The 17,444-nt window shown below is 39.5% G+C and overlaps 3 protein-coding genes across 4 annotated transcripts in view; 2 read left to right on the forward strand and 1 right to left on the reverse strand.

The window, feature by feature from the left end:
• Positions 1-15,360, reverse strand: part of sc5d (sterol-C5-desaturase) — a 51,598-nt gene extending 36,238 nt beyond the window's left edge. Inside the window, exons 1-5 of one of the 2 annotated variants that reach the window (XR_013845200.1) lie at positions 15,317-15,360; positions 14,085-14,301; positions 12,502-12,634; positions 11,741-11,841; positions 10,196-11,265 (exon numbers count right to left, since the gene is read on the reverse strand). Coding sequence is in view for 1 of the 2 variants with exons in the window: in XM_080041080.1 (XP_079897206.1) it covers positions 10,798-11,265; positions 11,741-11,841; positions 12,502-12,634; positions 14,085-14,294 (912 nt within the window). In the remaining variant the exon portion in view is untranslated. Of the gene's footprint in view, positions 1-9,474; positions 11,266-11,740; positions 11,842-12,501; positions 12,635-14,084; positions 14,302-15,316 lie in introns of those variants that run through there. The other variant, XM_080041080.1, reaches the window with a different exon arrangement.
• The window catches only part of LOC307260770 (adapter molecule crk-like), a 197,798-nt gene that overhangs the window by 155,130 nt on the left and 25,224 nt on the right, over positions 1-17,444 (forward strand). The gene's annotated exons all lie outside the window — the stretch shown is intronic.
• On the forward strand, positions 2,871-8,148 carry plekhb1 (pleckstrin homology domain containing B1; the record flags this gene model as incomplete). The annotated part of the gene is made up of 6 exons (XM_080040655.1): positions 2,871-2,907; positions 5,075-5,227; positions 5,723-5,825; positions 6,100-6,139; positions 6,821-6,911; positions 8,015-8,148. 6 exons carry the CDS (start codon positions 2,871-2,873, stop codon positions 8,146-8,148), a joined length of 558 nt encoding a protein of 185 aa, XP_079896781.1.

Below are 17,444 nucleotides of genomic sequence, written 5' to 3' on the forward strand. Positions count from 1 at the left end.
ACATTTTGAGTGGAAAGGCTCTGGTAAAGTGCATCAAATGTGAATTAAAATAAATACTTACAAGGTTAATTTAAAGTTAAAAATACTAAGAAAAAAAAAACATTTCAATTTGGTACTAAATACATTTTTAAAATAATGTATCTGTATAATGTAATGTAGGATACCTATCTTTAACTGGCATGAACAGTTAATACATGGAGTCTATTTTCATCCTTTAACCAAATATAGAAATATGTTTTTTTTTCTGATTTTTATTTTGAAGTAGGCCTACACTTTATTTAATTTGCTCAAGGTCTTATTTCTTCATTGCCAACAGTAATATTTCATGGTAGATTGAATGGAATAGATTTACCATATGTTGCCACCAGATGGCAGTGATGTTGTATGCAATCCCTGCAGGGTTCAGTTGACCAAATCTTTTTGGTCTTATCTTTTTTACTACTGTCAGGTAGGCTAAATAAGAGTTTTCATGTTATGTGGAGCCACTTAGACAGACAAACTGTATTGGAATATCTACTTCGGTCATTTTCTTAAGCAGAAATACCAAAAAAGCAATAATAAAATACTTTATTACACGTAAAAGTCCAGCATCCAAAACCTACTTAAATACAAGTACATAGTGTCCTCAGGTGTCACCATGCATTATAAAACCTGCCCACTAACTTAAAAACCTACTTCACCTGTGGAAATATGAAGGTGTATCGAACTCTGAGATCCTTTGTAGTATAAATGTGCAAACATTTTTGAAATCGGAACGCCGGCGTTCTATCATTATAAAATCGCTATTATAATATAATGAATGAGGTTTTTCTTCCCAAAGTCTTTCCTCAGTCTTCCTTTGGCCCAGCTGTCCTGTTAATCCTAACCCTACATTTTCCCATGTGTGATGTCACACATGGGAAAATGTAGGGTTGGACGGTGAGACCATAAAACACTCTTTCTGCCTTTTCTCAGGCTAGGATGAACTGATTTATACTACATAGGGTCTCAGAGTTCAATACACCTTCATATTTCCACCGGTGAAGAGGGCCTGCAAGCATTTGTTTGATTATCAGAAGTGATACATCCAAAGTTTTCCTAATATCGTTCGACCGTAATGGAAACTCACTCCTTACTCTGAGATGACCAGTATTTTCCTTTATCAAGTATCAAGTATCAAGTCAACTTTATTGTCGATTCTTAGAATATGCAGGCGTTTGTCTCTGACCCACGGTGCAATATGAACAATAATAGTAATAGAATAAAGTAGAATAAGATAAAGATAAACAGTAAAAACGGTATAGAAAAAAAAATAGAATAGAAAGTAAATAGATACATTAAATTTAAATGTGCTATTTTGGCTACTTTGGCTATAAAAAGGAAATTATGTCACCACTCATCCGGGAAAACTCCGACCTGTTACCTTTACAGCACAACTTTACAGCTAATCCAAAGGGTGTTTGGGAAATGCATGGCTGGGGTTAACTTGTAAAACCGATAGCTATTTGAATTAATAGTATACTGTATTTGCATATAAATGAATGGGATGTTGGCTTGCATAATGTAACTGTATGCATGTGACAAAGAGTACAGTTCCCTCCAATAGTATTGGAACAGTGAGGCCAATTCCTTTATTATTTGCTGTAGACTGGAAACATTTGGGTTTGACATCAAAATATGAATATGAGACAATAGATCATCATTTCAGCTTTCATTTCCAGGTATTCACATCTGGATCTGATACACAACTGTGAAGATATCATTATTTGTAAAGGAACACCACATTTTTAGGCGAGCAAAAGTATTGGAACAGATAGACTTAAAATAAATTTAAGTGAATAAGACTTAATGTTTTGTTGCAAATCCTTCGCTTGCAATAAACTGCATCAAGCCTGTGACCCATTGACATCACCAAACGTTTGCATTCTTCTTTTGTGATGCTTTTCCAGGCTTTCACCACAGCCTCATTCAGTTGCAGTTTGTTTTGGGGGTTTACTCTCTTCGGTCTCCTCTTTAGCAGGTAAAATGCATTCTCTAAAGGGTTTAACCCTGGAGATTGACTTGGTCAGTCTAAAACCTTCCATTTCTTGCCCCTGATTTACTCCTTTGTTGTTTTTGCAGCTTTTTAGGGTCATTACCTTGCTGCATGATGGAGCATCTTCCAATCAGTTTGGTTGCATCTTTCTTTAAATTGGCAGACAAAATATTTCTGTAGACTTCTGAGTTCATTTTGCTGCTGCCATCATGTGTTACTGTGTTGTTGTCAAGATGAACCTTTACCAAAGTGATGGAAAGGCTAAAGTTTGGAGAAAGAAAGGATCTGCTTATGATCCCAAACATACAGGCTCATCTGTGAAACACAGTGGAGGCAATGTCATGGCTTGGTAATAGCCATGACAGTGCCTCCACCATAATCAAGGTACATAACAGAACGAGTGTGTGGAGAGTGGGTCAAATGAGCGGGGAGGAGACACTGCTAATCCAGAGTGATCCTGTGAGTCACCCTTAGTCCAGATTATTCTACAGTTCCTCCACCCACACATACACGGCTGAGAAACACACACACACACACACACACACACACACACACACACACACACACACACACACACACACACACACACACACACATACACGGCTGAGAAACACACACACACACACACACACACACACACACACACACACACACACACACACACACACACACACACACACACACACACACACACACACACACACACACACACACACACACACACAGTCCTCCCTCACACAGACAGAGAGGATATAAACACAGGCAGAGGACAGTCTGAAAACTAAAATCAACACCTACATTTATACCTTTTTTCAACTGGATTATTGATATTATTTTGAATACAACAGCAAGAAATATGGCGCTTCTGAAGTCAGGCTGGCTGTGGAGACAGAGTGAGTGGATACAGCAATTTTTACTTATTTTTGTTTGGTTGTTTTTTAAGATATCATGTGTGGAATTCTATCTATATATCTTTATCAGTTATGACTAGAAGCACAAACTATGATTTATATAAACTAGTGTTGGCAACAATTTGAGGAAGAACAAGTTGTAGGAATAAAAAATTTGATTTCTCAGCTATAACTGGGTGAGCAACAGGTTATTATGAGCTAAAGACCAACCAATACTTGACTTTTGAGGCTGTTAAAGAACCTCTAAACATTATGTATTGACCAACATTTCTTCTTTTTTTTAAATACTTAATTTTTATTTTATTTTAAGATTGGTTATGAAAACAGAATTTGTGTTTTTATTTATTTTTTATTTTTCTTAAGCTATCCTGGGTGGACTATCGTAGTTTAAAATAGTACTGGCAACAATTGTCCTTATTATTCGTCCTTACTTATAAATGTATCAAACAAAATACACAAGTATAGAATCTAATTTCCCCCATAGGAAGATTTTCAACTTTTTTTGACAACCTTACTTGTTTTGGCAAAATAAGCAGTTGGAAGACAACACCTGTAGCATTTAGACCTTGCAAAAGAGTGTTTGTAGCCTATTATTTAAACATTTTGTGGGTGTATTTTTGGTGGCATTTCCTGCTTTATTACACATGTCCTATATACCAGACTTGAACCTTCGATTTGTACTTAACAAGGAAGTAATAGAGACACTGTTCATACAAGTAGTTACTAGTACAGTACTTTTTTCCCCTTTGACATATGTTGATACCAAACAAGACAAGCTAATATCAGCTGATGATTCGCCCAAGATGATTTATCGACCATGCTCAAATATGTCCTACTATTTGTCTTGCTTTTGGATATTTCCACATGCAATTATTTTTATCAAACAAAATCAACACCTTAAGAAAAATCAGTCATATAATACACAATACAATATAAAGTAAAAGTCTTTGTCGTATATGGAATTACATGACTGGACTTCAGTTGGCCTTTTTCTATAAGGTGGAAACTGAAGCTGTTGTGGAACTCCAGCCTGAGTCATGTATAATCCCATTAATAGTCCCAGCCCGGGTCTTAACGTGGCTTATACCCAGGAGGACAAGCAACAGACTACATATACAAGACAGACTACATGCTCAAAAACACACACACACACACACACACACACACACACACACACACACACACACACACACACACACACACACACACACACACACACACACACACACACACACACACACACACACACACACACACACACACACACACACACACACACACACACACACACACACACACACACACACACACGATTTAAAACGATGACTACTTACATTCTGATTCATGTTCTTGTTTATCAATGACTTCATAAACCCTCCATTTAAAGCAATAGTGCGTAACTTCTGTCGCCCCCCATGAGGAATTCTGAGTAATGACAACAACACTGTCGGTGCATCGCCATCTACATGAGGTAAATAAAGCCTTCTGTGATGGCACATGGATTTTATACCTTCTGCTGTACGTCCAGGTTTTTTCTTAGCAGTAAAATCAACAACTGAAACATTTCTTGGGCTCTTCTTGGGGATTTTTCTTGAGCTCCTGCACCAATGTCAGGGGGGGGGGGGGGGGGGGGGGGGGTTTGTAAACGCTGCCATACTGAGAAATACAGAGAGAATTTTGTGAAGCTGATCAACTTGGTGTCAACTCATTTGGCAACTCATGTAACCAACATTTGTTTAAATAAAAAAGTTACTCACTATATCTTTTAGGACTAACACTAATACTACACTGACACTGTATCCTATCGATCCATACGCAACATTTTCCCGGAAGTTAGAAGTCATCTAGGCATTTCTTGCCTACACAAACTCGCATACACAACCACAACATACTCAGATTGACTTCAAAATGAGTATGAGTAGGACGTTAGTTGGGCATTTAGTGTGAGTAGGACGTTAGTAGGGTTTTTAGTATGAGTAGGATGTTAGTAGGGCTTTTAGTATGAGTAGGATGTTAGTAGGACTTTAGTAGAGCTTTTAGTACGAGTAGGACGTTAGTAGGGCTTTTAGTATGGGTAGGACGTTAGTAGGGCGTTTCGAACACACACTAAAACTGTGTCACACTGCTATGTGTCTCTGTCTGTCTGTAGGTTCTGTTCTAAAGCGCTGGAAGTTGAGCTGGTGTGATCTGTGGATCGACGGGAATCTTTGTTTCTATAAAACCACCGACCGGCGAGAGCTGGAGCATCGCGTCAGCCTCAAGATGGTCTGTGTGGACGTCAGGTCAGGACTGGAGTGTGGAGGTAATCCATACAACGATATATCCTCTTTTTTCCCCACAATCTATCTATCTATCTATCTATCTGTCTGTCTGTCTGTCTGTCTGTCTGTCTGTCTGTCTGTCTGTCTGTCTGTCTATCTATCTATCTATCACACACAAACAGACACCTGCACCATCACGACAAGGACACAAACCACAAAAAAAAAATTCACCATTAAATAAATGAATAAATATGGTAAATGAATATCCTCTAAATTCCTAGATGCAGTATGTTATTCTTCCAATTATTTTCCCCAGGATAATCATGACATCAAATATCGTCTCACCCAGACACACATCTTTATTATTATTATTATTTATTTATTTTTAGTTACCATGTTACATATGCTTGTATTCTTAGTTTAATCCTTTATATAAAATAGTAAATTATATATAGAAAGAAACAAATAATAATGCATGATAAAGAGTGATACTGAAGCAAATTATTAACTTCTTTGTCTCTGTTTTGGTTGTGTAGATTTGACTCCACCAGAGTCTCACCCCAGAGAGAATCGCATCACAGTTCAGCTCAGCGACGGAGCAACTGTTAACCTGTGTGCCAACAGCGAGGACGAGTCTTTGTAAGTCTCACACACACACACGCACGCACGCACGCACACACACACACACACACACACACACACACACACACACACACACACACACACACACACACACACACACACACACACACACACACACACACACACACACACACACACACACACACACACACACACACACACACACACACACACACACACACACACACACACACACACACACACACACACACACACACACACACACACAGTAACAACTATTCATTCCTGTTCGTGTCTTTATATTTTTCAGAGCGTGGAAACTGACTCTACTGGAGACCAGGCGAAACCCGGTGAGTGATCAATGTTCTCTATTAGAATAAAGCTATAGTGCATAACTTCTGTTGCCCCCCATGAGGAATTCTGAGTAATTACAACAACACTGTTGGTGCATCTACATGAGGTAAAGCCTTCAGTGATGGCACATGGATTTTATACCTTCTGCTGTACGTCCAGGTTTTTTCTTAGCAGTAGAATCAACAACTGAAACATTTCTTGGGCTCTTCTTGGGATTTTTTCTGAGCTCCTGCACCAGTGTCAGGGGGAGACACCAGTTTGTAAACGCTGCCATACTGTGAAATCCAGAGAGAGTTTTGTAGGGAGCTGATAGGCTTAATCAGCTTTGTGTCAACTCATTTGGCGATTGTTTCAATGTAACCGACATTCATTCATATGAGAAAGTTACGCAATACGTATAGCTTTAACAAAAGAGTTTGGCGTTTCCACCAAAAGTGCTAAAAGTTATTGGTTATTTGGGGCTTAGTGAATAGATCGCGTACCATATTGGCTCCGGCCTTCGTTGCAGTGGTCACAGGTTCAAATCCGACCCGTGGACCTTTACTGCAGGTCATCCCCCCTCTCTCTCTCTCTCTCTCTCTCTGTCTGTCTCCCCATTTCAACTCTGTACTGTCTAATAAAGCTTGAAAATGCCAAAAATTGAAATAAAAAAAGTTATTGTTTGTATGTTTCTGTAGGTGTTCACATACGACCCGTACGATGACTCCTACCACCAGATCCCTCTCAGCAGAAACCACACTGTCTACATCACTCCTGGAGCAGGGCCAGGTATGTTACTATAGCAATGCAGGACATACAAAAATATATCCTATACTTCATTTGACATAGACTCAATTTATATTGGATTTTGAGTACTCAGTCCTCTTCACAGCAGACCCGGGTTAGAATCCAGCCCGTGGTCGTTCTATCCATGTCATTCCCCTCTCTGACCCATTTCATCTCTGTCTCTCCACACTGTCTAATAAAGCATAAAAATGCCCAAAAAATGATCTTTACATAAAAAAAAGGAAGGAGAGGAGTTTTGCAACCAAAATGGTTTGCAGATCAGTAACAGCAACCTGGAGCTTCTTGATGCTTTCTTTCTTAAACTTGACCCACAAGGGGGCAGTATAAAGAGGAATACAATTTGATCGATGAAAAGGTTCACTTTAAAAAAAAAAATCTTACTTGTCATGGGTATACGCTCACCCAGGAACAACAGCTGGTGTAGTAAAAACACTACTACTTTTGTCCAAAGGAGGCGCAAGAATTAACACAAACTGAAAGTTCCTCATAGCACAGTAATTCCTTAACCTTATCCAGTGTATAATTCCACTATATCCTAATTTTATTAGTGTAAAACTCAGAGTATCAGTTTTATGCCTTCTCCTGCTTCAGACTTGATAGCCCTGATCACTATTCTCCAAACATAAATCAGGCCTAAAGCGGGTGTGGCGAAGTGGGTAGGTAGGTCGTCCTCTGGAGTGCAAGGTCGGAGGTTCGATCCCCCGCACACCCGCCACATGTCCAAGTGTCCCTGGGCAAAGAGACACTGAACCCCAATTTGCTCCAAAATGTTCAGACAGCACCTTGCATGGCAGCTACTGTCATCGGTGTATGAGTGAGTGTGTGTGTGTGTGTATGAATGGGTGAATGTGTTAAGAATTGTAAAGCGGTTTGGGGCCGTGAAAATCGGCTAAAAAGCGCTATATAGTACATAAGTCAAGTCCATTTACCATATTGGCTCCGGCCTTCGTTGCAGTGGTCGCGGGTACAAATCCGACCCGTGGACCTTTACTGCAGGTCATCCCCTCTCTCTCTCTCTCTCTCTCTGTCTCCCCATTTGAACCCGTACTATCTAATTAGGGTAACCATGTCTCCCTCTCTCTCAGGGACCCACCAGGTGTTGGTTCAGAGGGATCCTTACGATGGCCTGATGGAGAACATGGCTCTGGGTCTGCTGGCCGGGATGGCAGCGGGGACGGTCATGAGGTCTTTCCTCTGGATGCCCATCCTATTGTGCTGAGACCATCCCTGTGTTCCAATCCCCATACTTCCCCTACTATTTAGTATGCCAGAAAGAGATTTAGGATGTCCCAATACATGCACGTCAATTGTAGTATGCTGAAAATACATACTGTAAATGCCCCACTAACTCCAATAGCACTTTGGAGTATTCGTCTTTATTCTTGACATTTCTCGACATAATGAAAAAAAATCTTCCTTATCTGATTTTTTTTCTCTCCTGTTTGTGGCTCTAAAACTCTGCTGTACTTTAGTATGTAGTGTAGTAAAGAGAAAGAGTATGTGATTTGGAACGCAGGGCATCTCTGTGTTCCTGTCACAATGTTGTACTTACTTTATTTATTAGTCTATGGGTACATTTTGGCGTACATTTTCCCGCATATCCCCCCTCGCTGTACTGTCATGACAACAACGCTGTATATACACAATAGCCTGTGTGTTCACGCTGACGTCTGAATGTCCGTAAAGTTTTATTATATATTTTTTAAATACATTTATTTTTTGCTTATTTTGTCAAGTAATGAAAAGTAAAAAAAAAAATCATAATGCATTATAAGCACTTTCAAAATAAGACATTATAATGCGTTTAGTGTTACCATACTTCTTATAGTTGGCCCATGAGTGAAAGCCTGGAATCTGAAATCAACTTTTTGGGTTTTCTAGACCTGCCTCCTAGATCTTCTGGTTATTTTTTTTATTTTTATTGTGTAATTATATAGTCTTCTTGCTTGTACATGCAGCACATTGGAAATGCCCATGAGCGTTTGCAATGGTGAGGCAAGAGGCTATTTTGTATCAGAATGTTCTTTTACTTGCTGCCTGCATTTTACACTTCTTCACAAATGTAGTAAACAGTCTAGTTTGTGTGGTGTGTAGCCTGCACAGGGATAGTCATTGATATAATAAAATATAATTGACATTTAAAATCCCAGTTTGGTTATTTGGTATTTTTTTATTTAAACTATATGGTTCTATTTTTTATTTTATTTGTATCTATCCCAACTCTGGGTCCACTAAATAGTTCAAAAACCTTACAAGGTCTTCATCAGCTGATGGGGTCAGGGAGTTGGAAACCGTTATGTCATCCAAAGCATTTTTGAAGCTTAAAAGTTACAGATCTTAAACGGGGTTTGATCTGACTAACTTGAAAACTACTTTTTCAAAAAGGTGAACTTTGACACTTCATACAATGTAAGTTTTCATTGTATGACTGTAGAACTAAACCTCAGAGAAAAACTCATATTTATACTTATTGTTTATAGCTACGAAAAACCATTGATATTATATCTGAAACAACACATTAAGACTAAGAGGAAAGATGTTTTATTTTATTTTATTACAAATTAAGACGCAATCATCTTGAATAAGACATGAACTGTGTAATGCAAGAAGACATTTTTTTGTAATCGTGATCTTGTCCTTAAAATTAGTACAAAGTGAACAGCGCTCGCAGAACTCAAAACTAAAAATCGTAGACACTTGATTTATTTCCTTAAAGAAATGCAGGTCTGAAGCCTCATCGTAAAAAGTGCACAGTTACTGGAACTACTAATATATTTGGACCATAAAATCAATGAATGAATGCATTTTTACTTTTATTTGACCATTTCTTCTCTGATTGAACCCCCATTGACGAACCCCAGATAATAAAAAATCGAGATTTGTTTACAACAAAACTATGACATTCCTTGTAAATTAGGCATTGTGAGATATTTCATATCACGCGTACATTGTCAATTTAAAATCATTCAATACATCAAAGTATGAATTACTTTTTCTAAATAGCTTTCGTTAACAAATCCATATTTCTCATACAAAGAAGTTAGCTTTGCTGTAGTTGAACTGTAGTTCACAGAGTTAAAGCCCTACTTCACCGGTGGAAATATGAAGGTGTATTGAACTCTGAGATCCTATGTAGTATAAATGTGCAAAACATTTTAGAAATCGGTTCATCCTAGCCTGAGAAAAGGCAGACATCACACATGGTAAAATGTAGGGTTAGGATTAACAGGACAGCTGGGCCAAGGGAAGACTGAGGGAAGAAAAACCTCATTCATTATATTATAATTTTAGAGATTTTATAATGATAGAACGCCGGTTCCATATGGGTGAAGTATTCCTTTAAGCTTTCAAAGCAGCTTCCCAAACACACCCCATTCAGTCTGCTCATTGCCTATTGTTGGTACATCAAGTAATCCCAAAGCTTGCCTCTAATTATATATCAGTCCATGTGAAGTCATTGTACAAGCATCTTATCCATTAAAGGTGCAGTCAGGGATTCTGGAGAATGCTTGTTGTCTTAATTACATTTAGTCAAAATGAGTGAATACCTCCTCAGAGTCCACTACCTGTCTGTACTGCCCGTTTACAGAGCCTAGGCTGCTGTGTATAAGGAGATATTCACAGATCTTGACAACAAAGTGATTTTGACAATAAGTGCTGACTGAAGTATTTCAAAATCTCACAACAACTTATTTGGCAACTCAAACTTTACTACTGTGTATTAACCAGCTGATCGTGTGTGTGTGTGTGTGTGTGTGTGTGTGTGTGTGTGTGTGTCTGTCTGTTACTGTGTTTGTGTATGTGTGTGTGTACTGTAGCACATTGTCTTTTACAAAAATAAAAAAATCACTTTCACTCGTAACCACCATTACTCCTCCTTACTCCTGACTCCATTTTGCACATGTCCATTCACTTTTCCGTTCGCTTTCGACCCGTTATCTCTATCTAATTTGCCTTCCGCTTGGAGTTTCTTGATCAAATCGTGCGGGCCCTTCCCCATCAGAGCGGACGGGTGCCTGTATGACCCTCCCAAACGGTCCCACAAGGTGAAATACTGGCCGTAATTAAAATCGAAAAATAAGTGGTGGTCTGTGTGATGTGCCGCTCCGTTTATAACGCTCGTGAGGGAGTTAGGGACGCGGTAATCTCCATCGTGAATGGATATGGTCCAGATGTTTACGAAGACGTACAGGGCCAAGTAGAGCACCTTATGTAAGGGGAAGAAGAAGGGGTAGATGTGGTAGGGAAGGCCCTGCATGAAGCCGTCTACTGGGTGGAAGGCGTGGCTCGCAAACGGAGACGGGATCTTCCATATGTGGTGGGGCTTGTGGAACAGCTGTAGGAGAGAGAGAGAGAGAGAGAGAGAGAGAGAGAGAGAGAGAGAGAGAGAGAGAGAGAGGTATTATTCACTGAGGCTTTTGAAGACTTTTCCATACATTTCTTTCCATTTATTCATTATAATTATAGAAAAGTGTCTCAAAGTGACTGTAAGAGCCATTGACCCTTTTTTTGTTTATTTGTATTGTCTTGTTATTCATAATTTGACCGCCTGGTGGAAACACTGAAAACTGGATGCAGGCCTACTAATCAGGCGTAGCAGTGATGCCAGGGGTAGTTGCATGCCGGAAGGCAAACAGTTTTCGACCGTGTTTGAGGAGCTCACACAGGTTAACAGTAATAAGTTGTATGTTCAAGTCTAACTTTGTTCATGTCTTAATCTAAACCAAGCATTATAAGTCTAGAGGAACGAGCGGTCATTGGCCGACCCGCTCTACCACCTGAGCCACAGTCGCCCCAGAGTGTGTCCTGACCTTGTAGATGAGCTTGTGGTGCAGGAAGCGATGGATCCAGTAGATGCACATGTCAGTGAAGAAGAGGAAGGAGATCATACTGAGGAAGAGGCCGGGCCAACCTGAGAACAGAGATTACATCACCACTTAGAACTCGGTTGCTAGGCAGGGTGTTATCACATACATGCACATTTATTATTAGCATTATTATTATTTTGAAATATGTAACTTTTAGGTTTTCAAGCACAGAGAAAGTTTGTTTTCAAATTAAATTAAGTTTTTAAAGTTGTGTATTTTAGCAATTTAGCAAGCGATTATAATTTTTTGTATGATTTCTGAAATTACAGTACGTATGGCGTATAGTCATACTTAGAGAACCTACAATTTCCAATGCAATATCTTTAAAAAACACGGCTAAAAATTGTCTGTCACTACTTTTGCATAATTGCTTTTATGTATTCATGATGCCGTTTGATTTTTAAGGTAACTGTGTGAATACTTTTTAGTATTGTAGGCATGACAACGAACGCACGGAAAACTATAAACCGTACAAGTGAAAGCTGTTGAGGTTTTTCTTCAAGCTTAGTCGACTGAGGTTGTTATAAATGTGCTCTATAAAATAAACATACCCTTTCGTTCCGGATGTAGTAGACATCTGAGTGATTCTAACCATACTGAATCTGACCACAAGAATCGGGACATCCGAAATCCTTTTTTCTACCAAACTAAATAGTAGATAGTATGGGGTATTGGAAAGCAGGGTTGGTGTTGTCTTGACTTACCGAGGGGAGAGTCGCTGACGTTGTCGTAGAGTTTGCTGTATCCTCTCACCTCAGCAAAGAACAGGGCCACAGTGGGGATGCTGATCACTGGGAGAGAAGTGAGGGAATACTTGATCTCCCTCTGCACCTGATTCTGAGAGGAGAAAAAACATATATGCACATTTAAAATAATGAAAGGGTGAGTGAGGCTGTGGTGAAGTGTGTAGGGCGGTCGACCCTCAACTACAGGGTCGGTGGTTCGATCCCCCGTCCCCCTACCACATGTCGAAGTGTCCCTGAGCAAGACACTGAACCTGAAAATTGCTCCCGATAGTTAGTTAACCTACTATCAGCGTGTGAATGGTAACGTGGGAATGGGAAGAGGTCTCCCTTGAAAAGGAGTCTCCAATTTCGGGTTCAGTGTCTTGCTCAGGGACACTTCGACATGTGGCGAACAAGTCTGCTTCCATACTAGTATAAACAAAATGTCCACAATGTACATTTACGGGTGACTGTGGCTCAGGTGGTAGAGCGGGTTGGCGGTTCGATTCCCGCCCTGACACTTGTGCCATGGTTGTTGTGTCCATAGAGACAGTGCGGAACGCGTCATAATCGGAGGCCACGCCCATCGTGGGGGAAAACAATACACAGCGCTCCATTCACTTTATATTGAATGACACCCGTATTCTGCAAACAAACTTAATAAAAACGTAATACGACATGCCTTTCACAAATACACGTTACTTTCTTTAAAGCCACGACTCTTGTCTGTCTATACGAGCTGTTTTGGTGAAAAAGTATTGAGTAATTTTCAATATCGAGACAAAACTCTTAACTAATGTATGCTGAATGCTAGGCTAATGTTAGCCTTCTGCTGTAGGCTAACCATAGGCTAACCCTCACGGACGGGAAAAAATACCTCAATATTGAAAATTACTCAATAATTTTTCACAAAAACAGCTCGTATGGACAGACAAGAGTCGCGGCTTTAAAGAAAGTAACGGTTTTTTGTTAAATGGATGTTCGATTACGTTTTAATTAAGTTTGTTTGCAGAAGACAGGTCTCCTTCAATACAAAGTGAATGGAACGGTGTTCAACGGTTTCCCCCACGATGGGTCCGACCCGGTCCGACCGGACAAAAACACCTCAATATTGAAAACTACTCAATTATTTTTCACAAAAACAGCTCATATAGACAAACAAGAGTCGTGGCTTTCAAGAAAGTAAAGTTTTTTTCTTAAATGGATGTTTGATTACATTTTAATTAAGTTTGTTTGCAGAAGACAGGTCTCCTTCAATACAAAGTGGATGGAGCGCTGTTCAATGTTTTCCCCCACGATGGGCGTGGCCTATTTCATGCACTGTCTCTATGGGCAAGACACTTCACCCACCTTGCCTCGTGTGAATGTGTATGACTGCTGTATGTTTGTGGTGGTCGGTAGGTGCTGAATGGCAGCCACGCTTCCGCCACCGGTATGACTGTGTGTGAATGAATGGAACCTGGAACCCTGTAAAGTGCTTTGAGTGCCTTGAAAAGCGCTATATACTATAAATCCAATCCATTATTATTATTATTCATTACTAAACAAAGTATATACTATACCTCTAAATAGTGCGGGTGTTTCTTGAGATTGTGGTCGAATATGCAGTAGTAGCTGATGGCGCCCAGGCCCAGGTAAAGCACGGCCGCTCCGAGGTTAGTGAGAACCAGCAGAGAGAGGATCTGCCTCACAGCTCCGTCCTCAGCCCAGGACGAGGGGTACACGTACGGGGTTAAGACATAGTGGTCTGCTACCGCCAGGACAAGATCCATGATGAAGCTACAGAGGATGGAGAGAGAGAGAGAGAGAGAGAGATAGATCAATTATTGACGCCATTGTAGAATTTCCATTTTTTGGATTATTGTACACATTATAATTATAGAAAAGTCAAAGTGACATAAAGAGAGAGAGAGAGAGAGACATAGAGAGACAGAGAGAGAGAGGGAGATAGAGAAAGAGAGAGAGAGGGAGGGAGAGAAATAAAGAGAGAAAGAGAGAGACATAGCGAGAGAGAGAAATGTCAATGTCAGTCGAAATATCACAAAAAGACACATTACAGATTAATTTACATTGTAAAAGGGGAGAGAGAGAGAGAGAGAGAGAGAGAGAGAGAGAGAGAGAGAGAGAGAGAGAGAGAGAGAGAGAGAGAGAGAGAGAGAAAGAGAGACATTTTGCATGCATTTATTAGCTCAGTGTTTAGTACAACCTATTGAGTATCCTATGTAATGGCTTTGGTGGTGATGTTAAACAGCTGTTATGTAGCATATAGGTACACACAGACACACACACACACACACACACAGTAGGCTATTCACATACACTCCAAACATTGCACAGCAGCATAGTCTAAATCAAAATATAGCTATATTTAAAAATAATTTAACGTACTATCGTTTAACACTATATTCAACCCTTTTATAGCCTATACTATCTATGGTTCAGCCCTGCCTTTGTTGATGGACTGGACCAATTGCTTTACAATGGATTTTATTTTCTACAGACGCAAAAAGAATGGCCCATGATCATGACGTGACACAAAGGCATACAGTATAAAGCTTTGGAATTGGAATAATACGTTGAAGTCAATTCTATGAAAACAAAGAAGTACCGAGAGAGATGTCACATTTATGTAACTTCCTGATCGACCGTTACGTGACAGCCTATCTCCATGGAAATAATATTTTTTACGCGTGAACAAACACCGGAAATATGCATTATATGGTGTTGAATACGTACCATTCACTGTTATGTGGTTAATATAAAGCTAAATATACATTTTTAAAGGGTACAATACCTTGTTTAGGGTAGCGCCTGTCCTATTCCAGGGGGTACATACACAGACAGACGTGCAGCAGAACATAGATGCATTACGTACCGTGTGCTAAAGGCTGCCGGGGGGCGGGGCCGGGGCCGGGCGACCAATCAATGAAGAGTGACCCATTACGTCACACTAAACGCAGCCAATGAGCGCGCAGTTTCCCCATCTCGGCAGGTTTGTTGTGGTTTTTGATTGGACGATTCTGGAATCTGATCATGGTGGCACAAGAGGCACAAGACACAGCGAGAGAGATATCACCTGCAACCCTGCAACAGCTGTAGGAGCAATATCCATGGACCCATTATAAAATAAAGGTGATGATAACGCCCCCTGATTATGTCTACAAACCAAACTCCATTTACAAAAAGGGATATTTTAAATGGTTTAATTTTTATCTAACGTATGACCAGAACAATTCGAGGAAGACAATTAACAAGTTACAGTAAACTATGAGAGCCACTCTTCAATTCGGCATATTCAATACATCCAAAATTATTCATTATATAGTTTATTTCAATATTTGTAATTTTTTTTCTTCATGTAAAATCTATGTCAGTAAGCAGGGCAACAAGATAGGCTACTGAGAGTGTTTTCAAGTTTGTATTAAAAAGACAGCAATGCCGAACTGTCCAGAAAAGACGATTTAATAGGAAACATATTGAATTGAGTTCTGAAGGTTGTAAGTTTAAGGAATTCAGCAAATAAATGTTTTTATTTTCATGATTTATGACATTTAGTTCTCTTCATTTGGCCCTTATTATTTTCTTTCATAATTTACATATTGTGTCTTCTGCCAGAGATCTTTGCTATTATTCGATATTTTATTTTTATCTTTTATTTTAACCTCCAAATAAATCAAATTAAATACTAAATTAAATAGTTTTAGTTTGACAAAGTGACCCCCAAACCGCCACTAGGTGTCGCCATTGCTCTAAAGTAGGACTAGGAGAGGTAGCAGCATCAGCTTTTGATGACTGACTAACTGTATAAGGCAGTTCAGTAAAGGCATCTACTGTGTTATACATGGATATAATGGTGACAGCATTATCAAAATTAATACAAATCTATAAATTCAATATTAACTTCAATATAGTCTAGAGTCTATAGGGATATTATGAAATGTTACAGCAGAGAAAGGGATATAGCCCGTCATAAATTCCCATATTTATAGATTGATCTGATAAAGACATTAAATTAACCCTATACCAGCTCAATTCCATTTTAAGGATAGCCGTTTGTTTCATAGCCGTACTTACCTGAGAACATACTGCTTTGTCTAGTCCTGTGGTGCATGTTTTTATGCTGTGTTATCATGTCGAAAAACTTTAGAGATATTTGGCGTTTTTTATATGTGTGTGTTCCTGTGTGCCTACATGTGTCATGTATATCAATTTTAATGTATAATGTGAGGAGGCATATGTGGTTTTAAGTGTACATTAATTTATTGCTGTCATTATGCTTGGTTATCTTTATGTACGACCAGAAGTCAGGAGTGAAACTCTATAGTAAGAAAATAAGCCCTTTGTGTTTATGTAACTTTACCTAAACACCTACATTGCCCATCTCTACCATTGTGTCCTTGAGCAAGACACTTAACCCCCAAACTGCTCCAGGGGGCGCTGTACTATGGCTGACCCTGCGCTCTGACCCCCTCTGGAGTGTGGGAACTTGAGAGGGGATATGCGAAAAGACACATTTCAATGTAACCATTGACTAATAAAGTAACTTAACTTAGACACAATTGCCAATTTTCTTTCTGATCAGTTTTCATTATAATGTGTATACGGTAAAACCACCAGGGACCGCCAGACAATTTAAATGAAACTTCTACTCCATTCATGCCCCTTAATTTGCCGCGAGGGCCCTTCATTTAGCTGTAGCCTTCTGAATACACCGCTTTTGAAATTTATTTTTATTGTTGTTTATGTTGGAGATCGCCAGAAACTATGACCAGTTTACATTCAAATTTACTTATTTTTTGGCATTTTTATGCTTTATTGATAGTGTAGAGACAGAGTTGAAATGGGGCAGAGAGGGGAGTGACATGCAGAGAACGACCGCGGGCTGGAATCGAACCCGGGTCTGCTGCTGGCCGAGGCCCATG

Source organism: Ammodytes marinus (assembly GCF_949987685.1).
Source record: "Ammodytes marinus genome assembly, chromosome: 14".
NCBI lineage: Eukaryota > Metazoa > Chordata > Actinopteri > Uranoscopiformes > Ammodytidae > Ammodytes > Ammodytes marinus.